Source organism: Dendropsophus ebraccatus, chromosome 13 (genome assembly GCF_027789765.1).
Source record: "Dendropsophus ebraccatus isolate aDenEbr1 chromosome 13, aDenEbr1.pat, whole genome shotgun sequence".
Lineage (NCBI taxonomy): Eukaryota > Metazoa > Chordata > Amphibia > Anura > Hylidae > Dendropsophus > Dendropsophus ebraccatus.
In genome coordinates this window covers 47,355,498-47,380,849 of record NC_091466.1, presented here as the reverse complement: position 1 = coordinate 47,380,849, position 25,352 = coordinate 47,355,498, and the positions used below count along the sequence as shown (strand labels likewise).

Here is a 25,352-nt window from a genome sequence, read left to right as displayed (position 1 = left end):
AGTGACCTTTACCCTTCATATGTATAAGAACTCTAGTTCACACCCAAAGCCTGTGAATCACTATGAACATATAAACTTTGGTTATTTGTAAACCAATGAGCGGCATTACTTTGACTGGCAATGAAGGACATCCAGAAAATGATTCTATTGCCTCTTTACACACATTTGTTATTCTCTGTACAAATCCCTTTTATAGGGATATTTCAAGGTGCATTTACGCGTAACGATTATCGTGCAAATTTGCGCGATAACGATCGAATTCGAATGATCGTACGTGTAAACGCAGCGAACGATCAAACGACGAAGAGAAATCGTTAATTTTGATCTTTCAACATGTTTTCAAATCGTTGTTCACAAAAAATTCGCAGATCGTTCCATGTAAACAGTCGTTCACCGATTTAACCAATGTGTGAGATAGGCTTAAGTGATTGCAAAACGATTTTCCGTACGATATAATGTACCGTCTAAACGCTGATCGTTATGAAAAAAAATCGATACTCCGACATCGTTAATTGTACGATCGGGCCAATTATCGTTTCGCGTAAACACACCTTTAGGATCTCTGTTTTTGAATCTCTATCTCAGTGCCCTCCAACTTGTTGTTTTGCAACAGCTGGGGAATGACAACTCCCAGCAAGCCCTGACAGCTGGAGCACCACAGGCAGAAGACCTCCAAATCAAATTGTTGGGGCCTGACGTTGCCTCTGGGGTATTAAAGCTGCAGCAGCCACAAGTGTATGGCAGCTGTCAGAGCTTGCTGGAAGTGGTAGTTCCACCATAACAGGAAACAACTGTACTAGATTGTTGTAAATGATCCCTAAATGAAAGTAAATTAGTCATGGTGACAAGCGTCCAGAGATGAATGTCGGCCAGATTTGCACGGATCCATGTAGTCTAGTGTGTTAGAACTGTAGAGACAAGTCCTATTCCAGTAACACAATCAGTATAAACCAGTAGCACCAGAGGCAGGCTGGGTTTAAGGTTTCATTCTAAAGAGTGAGCTATTCACTGCAAAATGTATAGTATGCCGGACAGAAAATGATGTGCACCCCCATAAGAATTGCCAGTAATGGATCCATGATAAAATATTTCATTAATTCAATGTAAGTCACATGCTACTGCAACCTGCTTGCAGCTTCTCTGCAGTTTGACTATATCAGTAATGTTGTGCCACAGCAAGTTACATAAAATAATTTGGTAACATGACTTGGATGCTATTTCCTATGTGTAGCCCTAGTCCAAAACACAGCCGGCCACTATAGTTGGTGGTTTAGTGTTTTAGGAAGACAACCGTATTTACAGAATTCAATGGCCATGTGGTTTGAGCTGACATAGGAGTGTTATTCCCGCATAGGTTATTGTCAGGGGGATGCTAAATGCTGCCAACCCCGGCATGTGGTGGCCTCAGCCCACTTGGTCTACATAGGTGTAAGTGATATGTCATGAGAGCTGTAACTTTTAACATATGTGTTTTGGTAGCATTCGTTTTTATTTAATTTTTTTTGCCATAGAAATATTTGTATGGTGTAAAAAGAAAAAAATTGCCTTTTGTATTGTTCTACCTGTAATGTGACAATTTTTGAATTATCTACTCGCCTGTGTCCACGTGTAGCAGAAATTGTGCTAATTTTCAATCCAGTGACATAAAGTTGCAGCAAAAAAGCCTTGGTAATATATCGTGGCCTATATCCTTCTATTCCATTTATTCATGTTTTCTCCTTGCCCTTGGTTGAACTCTGGACACGACTGTTTCTATTGGAAAAAAAAATGCTTATATCTTGCTGGGGTGTGTTAAAGGGGTTATCCAGCGTTACAAAAACATGGCCACTTTTCCCCCTCTCTTGTCTCCAGTTCAGGTGTGGTTTGCAGTTAAGCTCTATTTACTTCAATGAACTGAGTTTGAAACCTCACCCAATCTGAAGACAAGAGAGGGGGAAAAGTGGCCATGTTTTTGTAGCGCTGAATAACCCCTTTAAGCTTAAAAAAGATGCTGTACTCATCTACCCCAATCCTCTGCAGCTTGCGGTCACTGCTACTTCCTGGTTTCTGTTAAAGGGTTGGCCACTTTATAGTAAAATAGTTCCGTGTTCAGTATAAGTGTATTCTGACAGCAGCTCCTTATGTACCTCATGGAGACACTTGCCACAGGGCAGAGCTATCCAGCCTGGAGGAGGGGAGTCTGATTTTAGCGCTAGAGGTACACAGGAAGCTGCTGTCAGTAAGGGCAGTGAGGACACTTACTAATATTGCACAGTGCCCTATTTTACTATTAAGTGGCCAACTCCTTTAAAGGGGCACTCCAGCGAAAAGCTTTTTCATAGTAATTGAAACACATTACAAAGTTTTATATAACTTTGTAATATGCTTCAATCACCTGTCTGCCCCCCTTCCCTATCTCCCCCCCCCCTCCCCCCTCAGTCCCCCACCAGGAAGTGAAGTAAATTCATGACATAATCAATGACATGATTAGGAGGGAAGCGGGTCTAAGCCCTGTTAGGCCAGCCTCCCTTTGTCAGAGGACTCAGGTTGCTCAGCTCTGATTGGCTGAGAATGCTGTAAGCCATCTAACAGTTCTACAGAGTCCCTTAGACATCACAGGAGACAATAGGCATCTTGGGAAAGCCCAAACCAAGAAGCTGTGCCTATGCAGAAGATGTCATTGTCACAAAATGGCTTCCACAGAGCAGCCTGGGGTCAACAGTCATTAGGTAAGAATGAGTTTATTTCACTTTCCTGGTGGGGGTTGAGGGGGGAGGGCAGATAGGTGATTCAATCATATTAAAAAGTTATATAACTTTGTAATGTGTTTCAAATACTGGGAGAAAGCTTTTCTCTGGAGTACCCCTTTAAGTTGATTCAGCCAGGGCAGCTGCTCAACCAGTGATGATGATGGTGAAGAAACTGGGACTGGGAGCTGTTGGGCATTGAGGTAGGTGAGTATAGCAGTTTTTCTTGTTTGGCATGCCCTAACACAATATTTTAAAAAAAAATTCTCTCACTGGACAACCTCTTAAACCCCGTTGCAGCTTTGCTTTAGAATTCACATAGTCATAGTCCTGCATGAGCCGGAGAACCAAGAATTGACTTGTTCTGGGGCCCAGCACACTAGCATGCCCATAAAACATAGCAGTGGACTCTAAGGGCACCTTTACACAAGATTTATCGGACAGATGTTTGAAGACAAAGCCAGGAACAGACTATAAACAGGGAACAGGTCATAAAGGAAAGCCTGAGATTTCTCCTCTTTTCAAATCTATTCCTGGCTTTGGCTTCATAACTCTTTCAGATAAGTCTCTCTGTGTAAAGGCATCCTTAGGTCTTATTCACAGTTTCGGAAACACTGATCTCAGGACATGTCCTGTTTTTTTCACAGAAAGGTTTGTGGAGTCATGAAAAAGTGGAATGTGTGAATAGCATCATAGAAATCAGTGGGTAATGGGACAACTTTGTGGGACGTGTGAATAGGGCCTAAAGCTTGTTTACTACTTGGACAACAATGTAATCCTTTCCATTATGTTTATCAGATATTGCACAATCTGTAACATGCGGGAACATAGGGCTGCATGTTCTGTTTCTGCTCCACCACCTTTCTCTAAGTGTTATAACCGGAGTCAAGGTTCTTCAGAGTTCAGGTTCACCGGTGATTATAATCTATATTCTGGCTGCACAGAGCAGTATCTCTGACAGAATGTTCTGTGTAGGAGAAGGAACATGTGCTTGACATTCTCAGAAAGTTCAGTCCCAACCACAGCTACTGTCTGCTGAGCAGGACTTGTACACCTGTATCAGCAAGTGCAGTGTTTGTGTATAGGGTGAATTTATAAAGTGTACAGCCACTGCCAAAGTGAGGGGATTGCCACACTTAGGCTAGGTGTACACTGCGTTTTTCCATCCGTTTTTTTGCAAAAAAGACGAAAAAACAAATGCATTTGTGTGCACCCGTTTTGATCTGTTTTCCATTGATTTCCATTGTAAAAAAAGAGTATCAAAACGGATCCGTTTTTTGACTGACACAAAAACTTGGCTGACACTACTTTTGTGTCCGTTAAAAAAACGAATCCGTTTTGATCCATTTTTTTTTTTACTATGGAAGTCAATGGAAAAACTGATCAAAACGAATGCACACAAATGCATCTGTTTTTTTCATATGTTTTTTTTTTCTTTCTTCAAAAAACGCTGTGTGAACCTAGCCTTAGGCCTTATTCTCACGCTCCATAATCCACAGACTCTACGGAGGATGAATCTGCACAGTGGACTGGGCACCTCCCGGCATTATGTATCAATATGATTACGGTAGAGCAGGAAGGGTTTAAATCTTTGCAGAACTGTAGAGATGGTACACAGGTATTTTACATAAAGGGGTATCCCATTCAGGTATCATACATGCTGAATCACCTCCCACCCCCCCCTGGAGAGTAACAATTCATTCCATACACTTTATTACTTTATCTGTCTTCTTTCCCCAGTTCTGGGCATATGGCTTTCTGCTGAAGACACAGAAAACTGTTGAGAGCTGTTCTTTCAGTCTCCTCCTCTCTCCCTGACCAGCTGTCTCTGCACTCTGTAATGCTGGAGGGTTACTCTAAGGTCAGGTTGTGATTAACCTTCTTGGCCAGAGTGCAGAAACAGCCGGCCAGGGAAACTTTACATGAGCCGTCTCAGAAGGGAATGAGGAGGGAGGGGATGTGTATACAGCAGAAAGCAGCAGCTTAGAACTATGGGGGAAGGAGATGTAAAAGGTAATGAGAAATATGAAATGAATTGGTAATCTCCAGAAGGAGGCATGTATTTTACCTGAGTGGAATACCCCTTTAAAGGGGCTGTCTGGGCAGGTATTTTTCAGACAGCGATTGAATACGGTTTGTCACATCCCCAAACCCAGAAGTGGCTGCACAATAGGGACCAGAGTGACATCAATACCAGCAGGAGCAAGGAAGGTAGGTACATGGTGGTGTGTTTTTTATTTTTATTTTTTATTTTTTTGTCTTCATTCACCCCCTTCCTGGACATACAGGGTCCAGCCCGGACAATCTCTCTAATGGTAAAAACACAAATCTCAGATATGACACAAAACAAAGTAAAGTAGCTTAGTTCTCTAGTGCCACCTACTGGAGGTATTTATTTACCAGCTTCCTGAAAGGTTGAACAAATGAAAGATTATTTTACTTATCCATGTGCAGCCCATGATATATGGCCCGTGTGTTAGGTGTTCAGCTCATGAGGCTATCTGTAACAGGACTCTGTATTATAATGCAGGGCGCTCCCGATTGGCCAGAGCCTTCTGAACTGACAAATCGCAAGTGCACAAGGAGAAAACGGATGGATGGAAACAGGAGTCTCTGTGACAAATGTCAGAAAACATTTGGAATAGAGGAAAGTTTCCTCTAAGCCTGGATAGGTAAAGGGTGTCTAGACCTAATGGGCATTGAAGTTCTGCAGCAGCCATATCGGTACAAACACGGCTGTGTAGGCTTCCTAAAACATGGAGGCTGCAAGAAATTGTCAATGGGGACTAATAAATGACAAGTTTCCTATAAGGAGATGACTTGCAGGTGTGCATTACATTACATTGCTTGGAGATATAAAGTTATCTTCTATCCAGGTGTTTGGGTTGTCACCAGTCATGTCCTCTGAGGCAAATGTACTCGGCCACTACTCTATTCACTGTCTATGGGACCTCTAAGCTGCACGCTGCCGCTCCTTTTACATAGAGAGTGATTTGCTTTTATTCTCATTATTGGTGGGGTCTGATCAGCTGCTTATTCTTTATTGTGCTGATCAGTTTTGGGATATCCTCTATACACTTGGATATCCATTTTTCTGCTTTCTGACCACCGCTGCCTCATTGCCTGCAGCTCCTCCATTCTGTATAGGCAGCATTCAGTGAATTTTATAAAGCTAATAATAATCTCTGTACATTGAGATTGAAGGCCATATATAGCCTGACCTATTTCTTACATTGCCTGGAGAGCTTTACAGTAAGTGTTTGCTGCACGTTAGGAGCCGCTGTATACATGTGCTGAGATCTTTGCCATTTCTGCGAGTCTACAGCAGAATAAAAACTCACAGTTGCCAAGGGCCGATGCCCAAACGTGACCTCATTCTGGAAGCCCCTGTAGTAGGGATCAGTTCTGCAGAACTAGCGCCCAAACACAAGCCTCACATCTGGGCTGGCTAATCACGGTGGTTTATGGGACGCACATCTTTATGGCCTGCTGAATGCATAAGGATTTGTTTCTTGTATAAACAGAATATAGGATCTGGAAGGTTTCAGTGAAACATATTGTTTCTTAGCGAGGTTGCCTGGTTTCCAAAAACACATGTACAATACTCACTTTAAGAGCAGTTATTAAGAGTCTTCCCCATACAGGTGCCTCATCTATTAGCCAGAGACTCCTTCAGAGGACCCAAAGCTTTCTTGTATTATTCTGATTGCAGTAGCAACTGTGTAATACCTCATTTCCCCTGTGGAGGTGCTGCAGGGAAATTGATTGATTGCCATGTTCCCTCACATATCACAGCCAAGCACTGGGGTTCCCAGCAGTTAGCCAAGCAGATGAGCTTCTTGTTTAGAGGCTCCTTATACCATACAGCATTATCTATTATGGAATTGTGTTAACACGGTGTCTACAACGAGACACTAGGTGGTAGAGGGATTAAAACAAAGGAATTTAAAAAAATAAATAACCCAGAGATCTGGAAAGATCTGTATTTTTTTTTATTTTTTTTTTAAGTGACTTTAGGTCTGTGTTTTATGTCTTACATGTGACTAGTCAGACCTGCTCTCCTTACATTTAGTATCGTAGGAGACATCTAGTCAGGAATGACGACTTGGATCATTTTATCTGAATCTATAATAATTAAAGGGCTGTTCCAAAAAATACATTTTTATAAGAGCGCAGCATAGGATAAAAAAAAAAAAAAAACTATAAAAAAACTTTTACTCACTTGACCCCAGTCCCTATTGCTGAGTGCTTTGTTTTCTCCAACACACATATTATGTACACTCCAATCGTGGGGACATAGTGGTGGCACACCAGTGATAGGCCATGCCCCTTCAGCCAGTCATTGTCATGTGTCACCACTTTGTTCAGTGACTGGGCAGGTCCTGTTTCTCAAAAAGTGGGGGATCAGAGGCAAGTGAGTTTAAGCTAGGGCTGGGCGATATGGCCAAAAAATAAAATCTCGATTTTTTTTTTTTTTTTTTTTTAAATTTTTGGGACGATTCTCGATTTAAATCTCGATTTTTTTTTTTTCTCTTTTTGCTAAACAAACAGGACATTTTTCTCCCTGCAGCATCAGAAACTATTTTATAGACGTTTGAGACAACAACCATATTGCTTCCCAGTGTAACAGTGCTCCTCCCGTGCCCCTATGTAGTAGACAAGCCCATTGTGTGCCCCATATAAGTAGTTTTCCCAAATATGTGCCCTATGTACTAGTGTATTAGTAGTAGTACAGATGAGGGGATTAGCAGTACAGGTAAAGATGAGCGGTGTAGTAGTGGTACAGATGAGGGGTGTAGTAGTAGTAGTACAGGAACAGATGAGGGGTGCAGTAGTAGTAGTGCAGGTAAAGATGAGGGGTGTAGTAGTAGTACAGGTACAGATGAGGAGTGTAGTAGTAGTACAGGTAAAGATGAGGGGTGTAGTAGTAGTACAGGTAAAGATGAGGGGTGTAGTAGTAGTACAGGTAAAGATGAGGGGTGTAGTAGTAGTACAGGTACAGATGAGGGGTGTAGTAGTAGTACAGGTACAGATGAGGGGTGTAGTAGTAGGGTTGCAGGTAAAGATGAGGGGTGTAGTAGTAGTAGTACAGGTACAGATGAGGGGTGTAGTAGTAGTACAGGTAAAGATGAGGGGTGTAGTAGTAGTACAGGTAAAGATGAGGGGTGTAGTAGTAGTACAGGTAAAGATGAGGGTCAGGGACATAGCTAAGAGCATGGGGCAGACTGGGGGGGAAGGGCATGGGGTACACTGGGCTGGAGAGCATGGGGTACACTGGGGGGGCAAGTATGGGGCACACTGGGGGGAGCAAGGGGCAGACTAGGGGGGAAAGGCATGGGGTACACTTGGGGACATGCATGGGGCACACTGGGGGGAGCATGGGGCAGATCGGGGGGAGAATAGGGCAGATCGGCAGGGGCATGGAGCAGACCGGGGCAGGAGGGAACATACCTGGTGTACCCGCTCTGCGCGGGCGCACACCACCGGCACTTGCGCTCTCCTCCCGCCCGCACTACTCCCCGCAGCGGACCCGCCCCATAGCCAGACATATACGCGCGCTTCCTCCCGGCCGCACATGGAGGTCCCCGGAGGAGGCTGCAGATACTGAAGCATCGGGTGATAGTGTCGCTGCTGTACAGCTCCAGCACCCGCAGCGATCACCCGATGCTTCAGTATCTGCAGCCTCCTCCGGGGACCTCCATGTGCGGCCGGGAGGAAGCGCTCGTACACGTCCGGCTATGGGGGCGGGTCAGAGGCGGGGACATAGGACGCTGCTGGGCGCTCTCGCTCCTCACGCTGTTTCAGTAGCTGGAGGATGCGAGCAGCCCGCCCGCGCGCCCAAATCCAATGATTTTTTTGGAAAATCGATTTTCCAAAAAAGTCAAATCGATTCTCAAATTCTGGGCGAATTAATCAAATTAATTCGATTAATCGCCCAGCCCTAGTTTAAGCTGTTTCAGTTTTGTTTTTTTTAAAATGTTTTTTTGCTTACTCTGATCTGTTTTGAGTTAGAACATGCTCCTGAATACTCATTTACCATCCGAGTGGAAAGAGACATGTAGAAACTAAATGGAGTCACTGTGGTTATGAACACAATGCAGCATGTCATGTGCTGCTTCTTGATTGGCTAAAAGAGTCTGCACACTGCTCCATATAGTGCGCTTGAACGAATAGCAGAATTAAACAAAAAAAGAGGTTCCGGCACTCACCATTACTTTGCAGACATGGAAACTTAATTTACATCACAAGAACAGAGTACAGTATGACGAGCTTCGGCATAAGGTGAGGTAGCTGAAGAAGGCTTATGCCGAAAGTATTGGTGAGTGCCAGAACCTCTTTTCTGTTGGCTCTCACTGTATGTCTTCCTATAGGGAGTTGGGGTCTGAACACATTTAGACCCTGAGCGATCACATATCGGACTGTCAATAGTTTTTCTAAATTACAGGGATGCTTAGGGCAGGTTCACACTGCGGAATCCGCCTGGATAAGTTCCGGCGGATTTTGTGGCTCGGACCTGTTCACTGGGGCGCACCTATCTGCCCGTGCCATAGATACCATCTTCTGCATTCCGCCGAAAGAACTGACATTTCTATTCTTTTGGTGGAAAGCGGAATCGGGCCGACCATAGAATGGTGTCTATGGCACGGGTGGATAGGCGCGCCGCCATGATCGGGTACGAGCCACAGAATCCGCCGGAACTTATCCGGGTGTATTGCGTAGTGTGAACCTGCCCTAACTCCTTATGTGTTAGTAAAGTGCCTCTTGTGATCGGGCACCACTGTAGATCTGTTACTTATTATAATGTAAGGTCTGTAGTACTGCCTGACTTCAGGGGTCCCTGACACAGTACATCCCTGCCTCCTCTCTGCAGCCTGGTAACTTGGGAGGAAATTCCTGGAAGCCAAGTGCTTCATGTCTAAACAATGCTAAAGAAGCGGAGGAGGGGGGGAGGATGTTAATCCCGGCAATTTTAGTTTCTCCTCTTACGTCAGCTCGTGATTTCTCATTTTGTAGACTTCAGATAAAACACTACGAGTCGTCAGAACCGCATGTATTCCTGGATGTTTAGTGGGTTACATGGCTCTGTTATTTGTGGCTGCATTGTAAGGACAAGCGTTGAAACAGTGAAAAAGAATCTCAAATAGTATATTTTTATATCTTTTATATAAAATATAGATCTGCAAAGCTGGTGGTAGGAGTAGGTAGACCCTGCACAGAATAGGTCATACCCCTCCTTCATGCACATGGAGTATCAGAGTCTAATGCGGCTGCATGAAGTGCACATAGGACACCATTGTAAAGGGGACAGATTTGCTTTTACTTTGTGAAAAGAGCAGCTCATAAACCACTACCTTCACTTCTATAGTGATCGATGGCTTCATTGGGACAGCTAATGTATTTGTGCCCAGACTATAGAAACTGGTAGGGCTAGTCTGCAAGAATGCCTTAGTTATTCCAGTGGTCAGTATCCTAGGGCCTATATAGGTTCTCTAAGACAAAGGGTCCCAGAGGTCAGGACCTGTCATGTGACCAGCAGTCCTAGGGGGAAATTGTTGGTTTTCAACATGACCGATCCTGCAAGTTATGAACTACCGTTGGCTGCAGATTATTCCACTTCCCTATCGAAAGCATATGCACATATGGCCCAGCCAAGTGTGTACTTGGGGGAGGAATGGCTATCTGGGGTGTATGTACACCTATCTGGGGTATATGGGGTGTATGTACACCTATCTGTGGTATATGGCGTGTATATGCACCTTTCCAGACCAAAGCAGACAACATTGATGCATATGAGCATGTGGATTATCTCTCCTACAGAAGGTCCATAACCTTGTCTTCTCCAATAGTAGGAGACACACGGAAACTGTTACAGCTATAGAGGGATGTTTCTTCCTTTTGCAGGAGACTCTGGTTCGGCTAATATGAGAAAGTGAGTCGCCATAAGCCAACTGGGTCTCCTTAGTAAGAAACCCTACACCTTGATTCCCATGAACTTCAGATGACCGGGCAGATTAAAACATGTACTGAGGAGCGCTGCCAAGTAGTACTGTAATAGTAGATCTGTGGATCTATCAATTATAAAAGGAAAATCCTATTCCTGTGATACGCTGCTATGTTCAGGCTGACTTTTTGCTTGACTGGCTACAACTTGAATCAATAACCCTTGAAATCTAATTGCAGGATCAGTTCGGAGCGTCGGAAGGAGAAGTCCAGAGATGCAGCGAGATGTCGTAGGAGTAAGGAGTCTGAGGTCTTCTATGAGCTCTCCCACCAGCTGCCATTGCCTCACAATGTCAGCTCTCACCTCGATAAAGCCTCCATAATGAGACTCACCATCAGCTACCTGCGTATAAGGAAACTGCTCGATGCAGGTGAGTGCATGTAATGTTTATCTAGCCTTTTTTTTTTTTTTTTCTTTTTTCTTTCCTCCAACATGGTTGATATTAGAGATGAGCAAACCAGGTTCGGGTTCGAGTCCATCCGAACCCGAACTTTCGGCATTTGATTAGCGGTGGCTGCTGAACTTGGATAAAGCTCTAAGGTTGTCTGGAAAACATGGATACAGCCAATGACTATATCCATGTTTTCCACATAGCCTTAGGGCTTTATCCAAGTTCAGCAGCCACCACTAATCAAATGCCGAACGTGCGGGTTCGGATGGACTCGAACATGCTCTCTAGTTGATATACTCCACTGTTGTCATCTTTAATGTGTATGGACACCTTTTATATTCTCTGATCACTAAAAGCTTCCAGTTATTGCTCTATGAAAAGTTGTATCCCTATAGTTTTACTTAATAACTAGATATAGATCTGTAAGGTTTTGTTCACTTGTTTGGCCCCCCTTCTAGAGAGTGGGGAGAAGAACTTGGCTAAAAAACTCTCCCTCCTCTCACTCCTTTTCTTAAAGGGAACCTGTCACCCCCCGTGCTGGGGTGAAGGCCGCCCGGCCCCCGCTAGAGACCCTTATACTTACCCTTTCTTTCCAAGTCCCACACCTGGAGATATCACTGTGGGAAGCCGTGCGCGCTCCTGAGATGAGTCCGATGCCTATAGAGAATGAATGGCTCCATTCATTCTCTATAGGCGTCAGACTCGTCTCAGGAGCGCGCTCCGGGCTTCCGACGGGGATATCTCCATTCCGGGACCGGCTTCAGGCGTGGGACTTTAGCGGGGGGTTGGGCGACCTTCACCCCGACACGGGGGGTGACAGGTCTCCTTTAAGGCCCTTTTCCCTGGGGCGACTATGAGGAGCAAACGAGTGCTATTAGCGCTCATTTGCTCCTCGTCCCCTGCGGGTGAGTGCGAGAGGGGCCGTGGGGAGCTGGGGGGGGGGGGGGGCTGCCCAGGTGATGGCTAGATCGTCTGGGCAGCCCATAGCAGATAGCGGCGGTCTGCTACCGCCACTCCACGGAGCAACGGCAGCAGATCGTTGCAGTCATTTGTTTTTCAACATGTTGAAAACCAAGCAACTGATATAGCAGCGATCAGCCGACGTGAACGATGTCGGCTGATCGTTGCCTTCTATTCCACGGGACGATTATTGGCCGTAGCGGCCGATAATCGTTTTGTGGGAAAGGGCCTTTAGTAACACTTTTTGAAGTGAATCTGTCAGCAGGAAATTCACCTGCCCATCTGTACCAGTCTGCCTATGACATTAGATCAGAAGTAACCGTAAGCCACATCAGGAAACCTTTGGTGGAGGTGACGTGTCAGCTGTCATTGTGGTCTGTGTAGTGCTTTTGTACCGAGACTTATATCCTTATTTGCAGAAGACAGCACTAAAGGGGTTAGCCGCTCTCAGGGTGTTCTTAGTTCTATCTATTTAACCAAATACATCAATGATTAAACAGGTCGTCCTCTTGACATAGGCTGTGATTATATCTGCCCTGATGAGTTTATTCCTGCGATGAGTAACAATGCCTTGTGCTTTTCAGGTGACACTGATGCGGAGTCTGAGCTGGAGAAACAACTCAACTGCTTCTATCTGAAGGCCTTGGAAGGGTTTGTTTTGGTCCTAACTGAAGAAGGAGACATGATTTACCTGTCTGAGAACGTCAACAAGTGCATGGGGCTTACACAGGTATGGATGGGTGCAGATCTCCTCCTGCTGCTGACTTGTTCTGCACAGGAAACTAAGTGTGCTGCAAATGCATTTTGTGTCTGCAACATTACAAATTTATCACATGATTTATTTATTCCTGCGTATTTTGCTCTTATCGATGTTGTCTGTAGCTTGATTTGCATGTAGTTTTCTGTGGGTTTTGCAGTTGTGTTCTTGGCATGCTGCCTCTGGTGGTTTTAGAGTGTCTGGTTTGGGGACGCATGTGCAGGAGGCTGCCACACTGTGGTAGTTCATCACACGTCGTGCGTTCTTCTAGATACAATCTGTCCAGAGAGAAAAGCCCTAGCTGTCTTTTAGACAGGCAAGGTTGTGCATGGATCTGTTGAATTTGGCCAAAACAGTGCCAATTACTATGTTTATACACCGATCCTGGCCTATAGTGTGACCCTTTCGTGCACCAAAATTACTAGCCTCATCTGTGCTCTATTTAGTGTGTAAATGGCCACTTATAGTTCTGACATTCAGGAGCAGCACCAGCAGTAAATGTGGTACATTGTCTATTCAATCATTCATTCAATAATTCTATCATTTTTTGCTTTTTTTTATAGTTTGAACTTACTGGGCACAGTGTATTTGACTTCACCCACCCATGTGACCATGAAGAACTAAGGGAGATGCTGACGTTTAGGAATGGTGAGTACTAATGGAAGTGTATCCAGGAGCCAATGCACCCCTTCAACTACTCCCACAATGCAAATTTCTTTTTTCTACACTGGATCTATGTGCTATCGTACAGCTTCTATTTGATCTTTCAGACAATGCTGGGAGTAGCGATCCCTCTGCATAAGGCCCCGTTCCCACTGAGCAAAGGTAGCGGAATTCCGCGACGGAATTGTCCGCTGCGGAATGCCGTTAGACTCCCATTATGAGCGGGAGGCTAACGGCATTCCGCGGCGGACAATTCCGTCGCGGAATTCCGCTACCTTTGCTCAGTGGGAACGGGGCCTTATGCAGAGGGATCGCTACTCCCAGCATTGTCTGAAAGATCAAATAGAAGCTGTACGATAGCACATAGATCCAGTGTCATTACCTGTGTCTAAGAGAGTCTGAAGGACTTCACAAGCTCTAAGAACTAACAGTATTCCCTACTCTCCTAGGACCAGCTAAAAAGGGAAAGGAGCAGATCACAGAGCGGAGCTTCTTCCTGCGAATGAAGTGCACGCTGACTAGTCGAGGAAGGACAGTCAATATCAAGTCTGCCACATGGAAGGTGAGGAAAGGATAACAAATTCTCTGTACTGTTAGTGATGGATGTGCAAGGTACTGCAGTGTTGTCTTATTCACTTAAACAGGGCAACAATGCAGTGCCTTACAGTACAGTTATTATTATATAAGCATTAAAGAGGCCATGGCACTCACTGATGAGCTGTTACAATGTGCCGCATTGATCAACTAGTAGTGCTGAGAATTGTTAGCCAGCAGTTATAATTGGTGGCTTATCCTGAAGATGGGCTATACCTTTTACAGGACTGGGTAACCTATTGGCGTGTTGAACATAAGAAATAATTTTTATATATATTTTTTTCCAGGTCCTTCACTGCACGGGGCATATGCGGGTCTATGACTTCTGCAACAATCAGAACCATTGTGGATACAAAAAGCCTCCCATGACTTGCATGGTGCTGATCTGCGAGCCAATCCCTCACCCATCAAACATTGAATTTCCATTGGACAGCAAAACCTTTCTCAGCCGCCACAGCCTTGACATGAAATTTTCTTACTGTGACGAAAGGTATATACTGAAGAAAGGATATGAGAACACTGCCATCTGCTGGCCAAAAGGAATACTTATGTTCTAGCAGAAATCTTGCCCATTTTTTACCGAGCAAGTGGTACAAGGAAGGGTGGAGAGAACAGAACTATTAATTGTTGGGATATATAGCATTTAGGTTATTCTATAATAGACAGTTCTCTAACCATTGGCGATAGTAACTTGTATGATAGTAAGTGATAGTAAGTATGTTTTTACATTTACTATAATGTGCATATGTGTCAAAATGACTGAAAAAGTAATTCTTGTTCTTTAAATTAGGGTAACAGAACTGGTTGGATATGAACCAGAAGAGCTTCTTGGAAGGTCGGTGTATGAGTATTACCATGCACTGGACTCTGACCACCTGACTAAAGCACATCATGACAGTAAGTCTGAATTTAGGCCTTATTGCATTTGAAATCTGGATACACATACAGTAGAAATGTAATACTTGGAAAGGGTTGGGGTAGTACAATCTACAGTATAAAGCACATTGAAAGTTCTTCCATTACTAGCTGTCTCTGAGGCTTGTAGATTTACATGTCCTGCTCTTCTCTACCCAGTGTTCACAAAAGGACAAGTGACTACAGGACAGTACAGAATGCTGGCCAAGCAAGGGGGCTTCGTCTGGGTGGAAACACAAGCCACCGTTATTTACAACACAAAGAACTCCCAACCACAATGCATTGTGTGCGTTAACTACGTCTTAAGGTAAGTGCCAACCAAGTCATCCTGGCCTTAGTTATACGTTCAGTAGAGAAGTATTCAGATGGTTAGATGTTACAGTGCTGAGTGTCCTGTGATATTCATTATGTATCATGTAGGTTTCTATAGGACAGTGTTTACATTTGTTGCATTATTTTAAGGACAAACAGAGCTCTGCTACATCTGTAAATCCACCTGTTCTTAAGGTACTGTTGGACGAATACTTATTTACCAGCATCCGTCTCCCTTGTAAACATGCACTTAAAGTGACACTGTCCCCCCCCCCCCCCCCCCCTTTTTTTGCATTATGACTTCTCTACACAGGTGTAAAGGGTAAATTTAGCAGTTTTCATACCTCATTTTACATCGTACGCCATGGGGCTTGTTCCAGTAAAATGTGATCCTTTATCATCTGCAGATTGTGCTATCTGGACGGGGCTTCACACCCGAAGCACCACCTAACCCCGCCCACAACAACACAGTTGGCCCCACCCCAACCGTCAGTGGCACGTAGGCCACGCCCCCTCAGGGGCCTTTGTAATGGGCCGACCTAGAGAGGTTGGGGGCTTAGATCTTTCGACTAGCCTTGTCCAATGGCCGTTGAGGGGCGAGGCCTATGCGCCGATTACGTCACTGGGGGCGGGGCCCAACAGTGGTGTTGTGGGTGGGGCTAAGTGGTGCTTCGCCTGTGAAGCCCCGCCCAGATAGCACAATCTGCATTTGATAAAATATCACTTTTTACTAGAACAAGCACCATGACATATATTATACAAAAAGGTATACAAACTGCTAACTTTACCCTTTACACCTGTGTAGAGAAGTCATAATGCAAAAGTGTGTGTGTGGGGGGAGGACAGTGTCACTTTAAGGCTTGTTTTACATACAGCGGTTTTTTTGGAAAGCTGCCACTGTGGGTTTTGTGCCAAAACCAGAAGTGTGTAAAGGAAAGAGAAGTACAAGACCTCCCTTTATATTTTTGATCCCATTTGAATCCACTTCTGGCTCTGGCACAAAAACTGCAGTGGCCGTGTGTGAAGCCAGCCTCAGTCTATTTCCTTGACAAGAAGGAAATAAGCTGCTGCCAGTCACCTCTGGCAATGGCTGTACAACTGCAGGCATTCTGCACAGTCTGGAGACTTCTTAACACATTACATCATCATCATCATCATCATCTTCTCCTTTGTTTTGATATACTCTGAATGGGTTGTTCATCAATCAACACATATAAAGGATAAGTGGATGATCATGTAGTGTATGATCTCAAGAACTGGGGTCTGAGTCTCCTGTTGTGATGGCGCAGTGGTCACACCTTCATTGCATATGAGGCTACCAGTGATAGCCAAGAACTGTAATACACTATCTTTGGTAGCCTCATACGCTGCTAATATTGACTGATTTCTGCAGCTTTAGTAGAATTGAGTCCTACAATATGACTTTTTAATAAATGGTCTGCTTCTTCTGTTTTATTAGTGGCATTGTGGAGAAAGACCTGATTCTATCCATTGGCCAGACAGAGTCTAATCTGGCACCAACTGAACCTGGTAACATAAAGATGCCTGCCATCTTCACTAACTTGGGCAAAGACGATGACAGCTCCAGCAGCTTGTTTGATGAATTGAAGAAGGAACCAGAATCGCTGACTGTTCTTGCACCAGACGCTGGAGATGAGATCATTGCACTAGACTTCAGTTCCAGTGGTAGGTATTCATTTCATTATAGTATTGTACGGTTTTCGCCATGTCTTTTATAGTATTTGGTGATTCCATGTATTTTTTTTCCCATTAGATTCTGAGCAGCCTTTTGATGAGGTTCCATTGTACAATGATGTAATGCTGCACTCGACCAGTAAGCCACCGGAGAGCATGTTGGTGTCTCCCATCCCGCTTCCAGAGAAACCTAAGCCTCTACGCAGCAATGCTGACCCTGCGCTAAACAGGGAGGTGGTGATAAAGATGGAGTCCTCTCCTGAACAACTAGAGCTGGCATTCACCATGCCTCAACTCTCCAAGCCGTCCAGCCCATCAGACATCAGCAGCAGCCAGAGCTCCACCGAGGTACTGACCACTGTCTGTAATAAGGGGGCTTTCAGCATTTAGAGGGATAATTGTTTGCCAGGTTAGCCATGAATGGTTATTTAAAGAGGAAGTAATCTATTGATTTGCTTTATTTAGTTTTAGATGCATTGAAGCAATAACTAAAACTAGTTCATAGTCTGTAACACATGAATTGATGTAGATGGATTATAATATTTTCCTTTATTAGATGTTAATGTTTTGTTTTTTTTTGTTCTTTTCTGTAGCCTGGCACACCTGCTGAGTATTGCTTTGAAGTAGACAGTGACATTTCCAGGGAGTTTAAGATGGACTTGGTGGAGAAACTCTTTGCAATAGACACCGAATCGAAGGCCCCATTCTCCACACAGGTCTGTATATGACTGTGCTTGTGGTTTGCGTGGGCAGTTTTTTTTTTTAGTACAAAGTATTCTAATTGCATAAACTGCAGACACCATAGATTATTTAACACGGTGAACGCTTAATAGAGAGTCAGCATGACTGTAGATGTGATGCCGTGGGGGGAGAGAATCCTTATACTCTTATTACCATTACTTTGTGTTGCATTGCTATATCGACTGTGTTTTCCTTTCAGGAAACAGATTTAGATCTGGAAATGTTGGCTCCGTACATCCCAATGGATGATGACTTCCAGCTCAGAAGCTTCGATCAGCTTTCTTCCTTAGAGAGTGAATCGGCATCATCCCAGCCTTTAGGAAACATGACCAATCTGTTCCAGCCGACCACCGCACCCATCACCACTGATTTGAAGCCTATCAGCACAGAGGCAATGAGTGACCCCAAGACCATCATTGTCCACTCACCCGCGCAGATGCTTAGCGCCCCATCCTCACCATATAATGGTAACCGGAGTCGCACAAGTTCTCCTGTACGAACAGATAAGACATTAGAAAAGACAGACTGCTCCCGTCCGGGAACTCCACACTTACAAAGCTCATCAAGTAAAAGGTAATCAGCTAAACTCAACAGCACCCTCTAGTTTCTGGTGGACCTTGCATATCTATTAGTTTCCGTGTGAACTCTCTCTGCTGAGTTATGTAAGTGCAGCAATAAGGTGCATGGTACTCAGAGTGTACGTTACCTTTTTGTATGCTTTTTTTTTTTTCTTCTTTATAATACAGATTTGCTTACATCAGCTCTTATAGTGCCTGCTGTAAGTATCTCTAAGTATTGTCAGAGCAGCAGTACCAGGGATAGAAGACATATATAAATGATGATAGAAATTCTTGCCCGTGCCACCTGCTTACCACAACCTCTCCCCTTCTTCACAGATCCACAGTCCTGGATGACGACATCAGTCCAAAGATGATTGCATTACATAACGCCCAGAGGAAACGTAAAATTGAAAGTGACGGTCCATTGTTTCAAGCAGTGGGAATTGTAAGTTTTTGAGGTTTTTTTTTTTTCCTCTTACCTTGTGGTCATGAATGCCTATATACGAATGGAAGAACTTTTTAAATTGCATGCTACACAGAAACTTATTGTACAGTATACTGTATTTCTTGCTTAGTATGTATGAGCTGACAATCGGATTGTTTTCTTATTCAGGGGACTTTATTTCAAACAACTGTTGACCCAGGGCCAAGCTCTTCTCTCTTGTGGAAACGTGTTAAAGGATCTGACCTGGAACGGCCAACTGGAGCAGAGCAAAGAACAATTCTCCTTTTGTCCACAGGTATTTTATACAGTATTTTTATTGCAATACTTTTCATAGATGCCCATACATATACATAGTATGTACTGACGTACGAGTGAACCTCTGTGTTCTCAAAGAGGGGTACTAGTGGTTCAGCAAATACAGCTTATCCATTGTGCAATTACATTACACAACTTTGTATCAGGTTCTTATAGCTCATTACAAAGAGAGCTGTGTTACTGGAAGTGAACAATGAAGGTTCCTTTTTAAATGGCCACAGGCAGAGAGTTTGACAGCCATGTGACCTGATAAGGAACTAATACTGTATATTAATAAGTCCTTTTCTTCCCACTATTACAGTTATTGTAATACAGAATTACATATTGTAGCTGACAGTCCTAATTTCATTCCAGGCAGCCATATCAGTTGTCACCCAGAGGTTCTTAGAGGAAGGTCATTTCAAAAGAATTTTCATCAACTTGACAACTTTTTTTTAATTTAGTAGAAAATTGTGTTCCCTCTGAGCTTTTTTTTCTTTCCTTCTAGACATGGCCAGTCGATTGCTTGGACCGTCGTTGGATGGCACTGGACTTCCTCAGCTGACCAGTTATGACTGCGAGGTGAACGCTCCCATACAGGGAAATAGGAACCTGCTACAGGGAGAGGAATTATTAAGAGCCCTTGATCAAGCCAACTGATCCTCTCTTTGTTCCACTTCTGGACACTTGTGAACCTTCTCCACCCAAAGCAGTGTATTTATATTTTCTAGATCAGATATTAGAAGCCTGTCTACAATACCGCAATACTTCAGTTAGCCCCATCTCTGCTCCACTTGGCCATCTTTTCCATTATATATTTTCTTTTTTTCTCTTTTTTTTTTTTTTTTTTTCTTCTATTTTTAACAGAAGAAATCTCTTCCAGCTCAACCCACACCAATACATATACTACTTAATAATCTATATTAACTCCAAAGGTGCACCTTCTGTCTGCATTTTTTTATGCTTAAAGACAAAACTTCACAAAAACATCCTCCTTGGTTTCTTTGTTTATTCCATTAAAAGTTCAGTTTATTTTCCTTATGTCATTGATCTCCATGTTGTCATTCTCCTATGTTATGCACAGAAAACAATGCTTTGCCAGCGGTGCATTGTAGTCACAATCGCACAATATATATTTTCTTAAGAAAACAAAAAAAAATACCAGCAAGTTCTTCATGCAATATATATTATGCATTTTTAAAGTTTTAGTTTATATATATTTTTTTGTTTGATTCTTTTTAGTTCATATTGTCTAAAAATCATGTTTAAGGCCTGATGATATTACCATTGCTCCGCATGTTGTAATGTAGACTCCTCAATGGAACCCAATGGCTGCGGCAGAGAATAAGACGATAGAAATGTAATCATCACAACCTTTTTTTTTTTTTTTTTTTTTTTTTTTTTCCCCCCCACCCCGAAGATGGGTATACACCAGTAGAGTTATACAGTTAAAAAATACAAAAAAAAAATCTTTCATAAGAGACTTGTAATGTAGCAGATTGTATGACAGCTCAGAGTTAAAAAGAAAAATTCCTGCTTGTAGTTGTAAGACTCCATGGCAATTTTGTAACCGTATGGAATATACATGTTTACCGCTCACCTGTGGTATAGAAATTCAAGCTCACTTTAAAAAGAAAAAAAATGAAATAAAGAAAAATGTAAAAAAAAAAAAAAAAAAAAAAGATTCTATGCTAGCAGAACGGCATCATATGTCATTGCTTGGTATTTGATTTTTAGCATTTTTAACATCCTCTGATTTTCCATCTAGTAAAAAAAACTTGTTTAGAAACGTCTCTCTATATTTTTTTTTATTTAGGGGTTGTCGTAACGTTCAACATCTTCTCAGTGTGATTGTATGTTGCAGACTGTGCAAATATCTTTTTATTTTTTCCCCATCTATCTTTTTTTGCTGTTTGTGGTTGGATCTAACACTAAATGTATTGTTTTATTACATCAATAAACATTATATGTGGACCAGGCCACACATGCTAGCAATTTGGCTTATGTCAATTATGCGTGTTTGTCTAGACTTGTGAATGGGACACTGAATGCTTTGTATGAGGACACCTGTCATTGGATTAGCTTCAGCCTCAACACATGACAAAGACCAAGTGCTTTACCTGTCTAAGGCTAGGTTCACATTGCGTTTTCAGCATCCGTTTAACGGATCCGTTTTTTTAACGTCCAGAAAAATAGGGTCAGCAACGTTTTTTGGTCCGTTTTGGTCCGCCAAAAAAAACGGATCCGTTTTTTTAAATAATGGAAGTCAATGGAAAAACGGATGCACACAAATGAATCCGTTTTTTGCAATCCGTTTTTCATGCGTTTTTTGCAAAAAAACGGATGCGTTAAACGGATGCTGAAAACGCAGTGTGAACCTAGCCTAAGCCATAGAGCAGAAAACCAAATCATGAATATGCAGCTATTTCTGGGCTCTATTGCTAAATGTCTTGGCTCCTGCACACAACTTTAAAACATATATATAAACATATAAACAATATATATATAATTTATTTTTTATTGCAACTACATAATCTGATGAAACACTTGTGTAAAAACAACTTTAATCTGTGTAGAGGCTGATAATATATGGGCACTATACTATACAGGCCAATAGCACATCTTGGTGATGTATGTAAAATATATAAATGACACTAAATCATTTGAAATCAGAGGTTATGCCAATCCTTAAAGGAGAACTCCAGGCAAAATTTATGTTATTACATACATGCTATTCGTCTCCTTTTGAGAGACAATTTTTCTAATATACACTTATTATGGGAAATGCACATATAGTGCCATTTCCCTCAATTTAGTAGATCAGGCAGGCTTCAATTTATCTTTAAAAAAACAAAAAAAAAAAAACGTGACGTCGCAACTAGAGATGATCGGACAGCGCTGATGTTCAGGTTGGTACAAACTCAAACCATCGGTATTTGACTCCCGCAGTCTTCCCGTTACGTGGGGAAGGTGGAGACAGCCCCGAATACCGCCTGGAAAACAGGCATATAGCCTGGGCCATAGGTTGTATTCCTGTTTTCCAGGCGGGACTCGGGCTGTCTCCACCTTCCCTACGAAACGGGAAGACTGCGGGAGTTAAATACCGATGGTTCGACTTCGTACGAACCTGAACATCAGCGCTGTTCGATCATCTCTAGTTGTGACGTCACGTTTTTTTTTTAAATAAAAAGAAATTGAAGCCTGCCTTATGTACTAAATTGAGGAAAATGGCACTATATGTGCATTTCCCATAATGCGTGTATATTAGGAATTTGTCTAACTTTCCTTATGTAATAACATTAAAAAAAAATTTGCCCAGAGTTCTACTTTACACTCCCACTACAGAATTTGCGTGGAAATTTCTAGCAGATTGAGCATCAGAATATCATTGAGTCAATGGCACAGGCGGAAGCGAACTCTTCTTAAAATTTCTGTGCAAATTCTGTAGTGGGAATATACCTAACAAGAAACATTTCTCATGTCCACAACATAGGTGATAAATGTATAATCACTGGGAACCCCACTGATCACTAGAATGTGATTTCCCAGACCCTGGTCTGGGGGTGTTTGGAGGGTGTCAAGTCTGAGACTTGAGAGTTAAAGGGACACTTCTGTCAGATGTGAAGGGTGTGCGCATATGTATGTATATTTATTTATTTATTTATTTGCTGTATTTATGGAAAACAACATTTGGCAGTATTTTTTCCTATGTCTGAAATTTTATGCACTTAAAAGTTAAACACTTTCTTGTATTTCTCTTAAGCAGTCAGGATTTAAATAGCAGTACAATCAGCTGGGGAAAAAATAAAATACAATACAATAAAAAAAAATATATATAATCAGTATACAATGGCAAAATAATTGCAGCTTGCGCTCTGGCCTTCCACCTGGTCATATCCAGTCAGATGAATCCTGACAGACAATATTAGAGTCATTGGGGTCTGTCGGCCTCTGTTGGTGTCTGGCGTGCAGTGGACCTCCTGGTGGTGTTTGCTTCTGCTAAGTGAAACCTGCAAAGGATGCCATAAATGGAGCCTCCAAAGCAGATACAAACCTAACCTTCAGGTGAGTGAGGCAGAGTTGCAATACCAAACATAGCCCTGTGCTCTGTTATGGTAGGGGGAGACTAACCTCTGGCCCCCCATTTACAATAACAGAGGTCCCTTCTCCCCTAGTTCACTATAGCGATGGTAATTCATGTACTCTGCCATGCTATGTTTGTAAATCCCATAGAGAATGTATGGAGCTGCAGCTGAGCATGCTCGCTTCCACTATATTCATTTAGGGCAGCACTTATCAAACTTTGTTTCTACTTGATCCTCACTCAACAGAGCAATCGGATGTCGGAGCTTCACCAGACAGGCCAATAAGATGCTGGAGCCTCACCATCTGAGGAGGAAGTCCTTGCAGAAATAAAAACTATTGCTCAGTCTACCCTTCACATGTTTCCCTAACTCTGTATAACATTAAATCAGTACAAAATGAGTCAATAATGTTACTAAACCTAATATTGTTGCGGCCAGGAACAGGACTGTGCACGTTATTGTCACTTTTGTAAAAACTGCCTCACCAACAGCTAGGGGGCGCCTCACAATTTGAGAAGCACTGATTAAGGGGTCAATTGACCTCTGTTCTTGTGATTGTGGTCACCGGTTGTGATTGTGGGACCGGTTGGGCCCCGCTGATCAGCAAGTTATCCTCTAACATGTGGATAGCTTTTATCTTGGGATAGCCCCATTAAAGGGGAACTCCAGCAAAAATGTTTTACTTTTCAAATCAACTGATGTCAGAAAGTTATATATATTTGTATATATATCTGTATGTCCTGCAAGAAGAGGTGTATTCTTTCCAGTCTGACACAGTGCTCTGTGCTGCCTCCTCTGTCCCTGTCCTAAGCAGTAGAGAATCCCCATAGAAAATCTCTACTGCTCTAGACAGTTACTGTCATGTACAGAGGTGGCAGCAGAAAGAGCTGTGTCAGGGTATGTGCACACTGAGGAGTTCAGATGGAAAGTCCGTTATGTAATCCGTCCCTCGCGCCCGCTAGGGGACAGCAGCGGGTGTGCGCATCTCTGCCCGTGTCATAGACTCTATTCTATGCAGGGGCGGATTCCTTCCTCCATCCAAAGAATTAACTTGATCATTCTTTGGATGGAGGAAGGAATCCGCCCGATCATAGAATGGAGTCTGTGACACTGGTGAAAACACGCGTGCCCGCTGCAGCCTGCGAGCGGGCGCGAGCTGGGAATTCCGCATCTGAGGTTCCGTCTGAATTCCTCAGTGTGCACATACCCTTAGACTGGAGAGATTACACCACTTCGTTAGTACTGGAAGACGTGAGAACTTTAAATAGGAGTAAATTACAAATCTATGTAGTTTTCTGACACCAGTTGATTTGGAGAAAAAAAAATTATATATATTTTGCTGGCATCCCCCTTTAAGGCACTGCCATAAACCTCCTGTATAGCCTGCTATGGGACTATACTGTGCTTCTGATGAGGCTTACAGAGGTTATTTTTTTTTTTTTTTAGCAAATTGCTCAGTAGGTATTCTAGCCTAGAGGATAGGTGTAAGGGTCCAGTAGGCACATCTTATGTTAAAGGGGAAGTCTAGCAAAAAAAATCTTTTTCTTTTGAATAAACTAATATCAGAAAGTTATATCGATTTGTAATTTACTTCTCTTAAAAAATCTCAAGTCTTCCCATACTTATTAGCTGCTGTATGTCCTGCAGGAAATGTTTTATTTTCAGTCTGACGCAGTGCTCTCTGCTGACATCTCTGGCCCAGACAGGAACTGGTTTTATATAAATCCCCATAGAAAACCTCTCCTGCTCTGGACAGTTCCTGTCTGAGCCAGAGGTGGCAGCAGAGAGCACTGCGTCAGACTGAAAATAAAACATTTCCTGCAGGACATACAGCAGCTGATAAGTACTGGAAGACACGATTTTTCAATAGAAGTAAATTACAAATCTGTATTACTTTCTGACACCAGTTGATTTGATAGAACAAGATTTTCGCTAGAGTATCCCTTTAAGGTTTGTGCATTACCTCCAAATCACAGCTTCCCATACATTGCTAACACGATAAGGAATGGCAGGGCGTATAGTTCACCAGAGCATTGCCCAATACCCACCACCCATACAGTATACCCCCGCTGACTATAGCGCAGCATTGCTGCAACTCCCAGAATGCCCTAGAATCCACGATGGGAGTTGCAGTTGTGAAACAGGTTGAGGATGACTGCTCCCTATCCCTCAGCCTCAACCAGATAAATACACAGCTCTGCAACTGAAAATG

The 25,352-nt window shown here is 43.0% G+C and overlaps 1 protein-coding gene across 1 annotated transcript in view; it reads left to right on the top strand.

Annotated features, from left to right (window-relative positions):
- Positions 1-20,844, top strand: part of HIF1A (hypoxia inducible factor 1 subunit alpha) — a 36,853-nt gene extending 16,009 nt beyond the window's left edge. The window contains exons 2-15 of the mRNA XM_069949487.1: positions 10,908-11,098; positions 12,664-12,809; positions 13,400-13,484; positions 13,949-14,061; positions 14,381-14,583; positions 14,884-14,990; positions 15,168-15,315; positions 16,780-17,006; positions 17,095-17,363; positions 17,609-17,731; positions 17,956-18,329; positions 18,653-18,761; positions 18,930-19,056; positions 19,564-20,844. Of these exons, the coding sequence (XP_069805588.1) occupies positions 10,908-11,098; positions 12,664-12,809; positions 13,400-13,484; positions 13,949-14,061; positions 14,381-14,583; positions 14,884-14,990; positions 15,168-15,315; positions 16,780-17,006; positions 17,095-17,363; positions 17,609-17,731; positions 17,956-18,329; positions 18,653-18,761; positions 18,930-19,056; positions 19,564-19,715 (2,374 nt within the window). The 3' untranslated portion in view covers positions 19,716-20,844. The remainder of the gene's footprint in view (positions 1-10,907; positions 11,099-12,663; positions 12,810-13,399; positions 13,485-13,948; positions 14,062-14,380; positions 14,584-14,883; positions 14,991-15,167; positions 15,316-16,779; positions 17,007-17,094; positions 17,364-17,608; positions 17,732-17,955; positions 18,330-18,652; positions 18,762-18,929; positions 19,057-19,563) is intronic.
- The last annotated feature ends 4,508 nt before the right edge of the window (positions 20,845-25,352 follow it).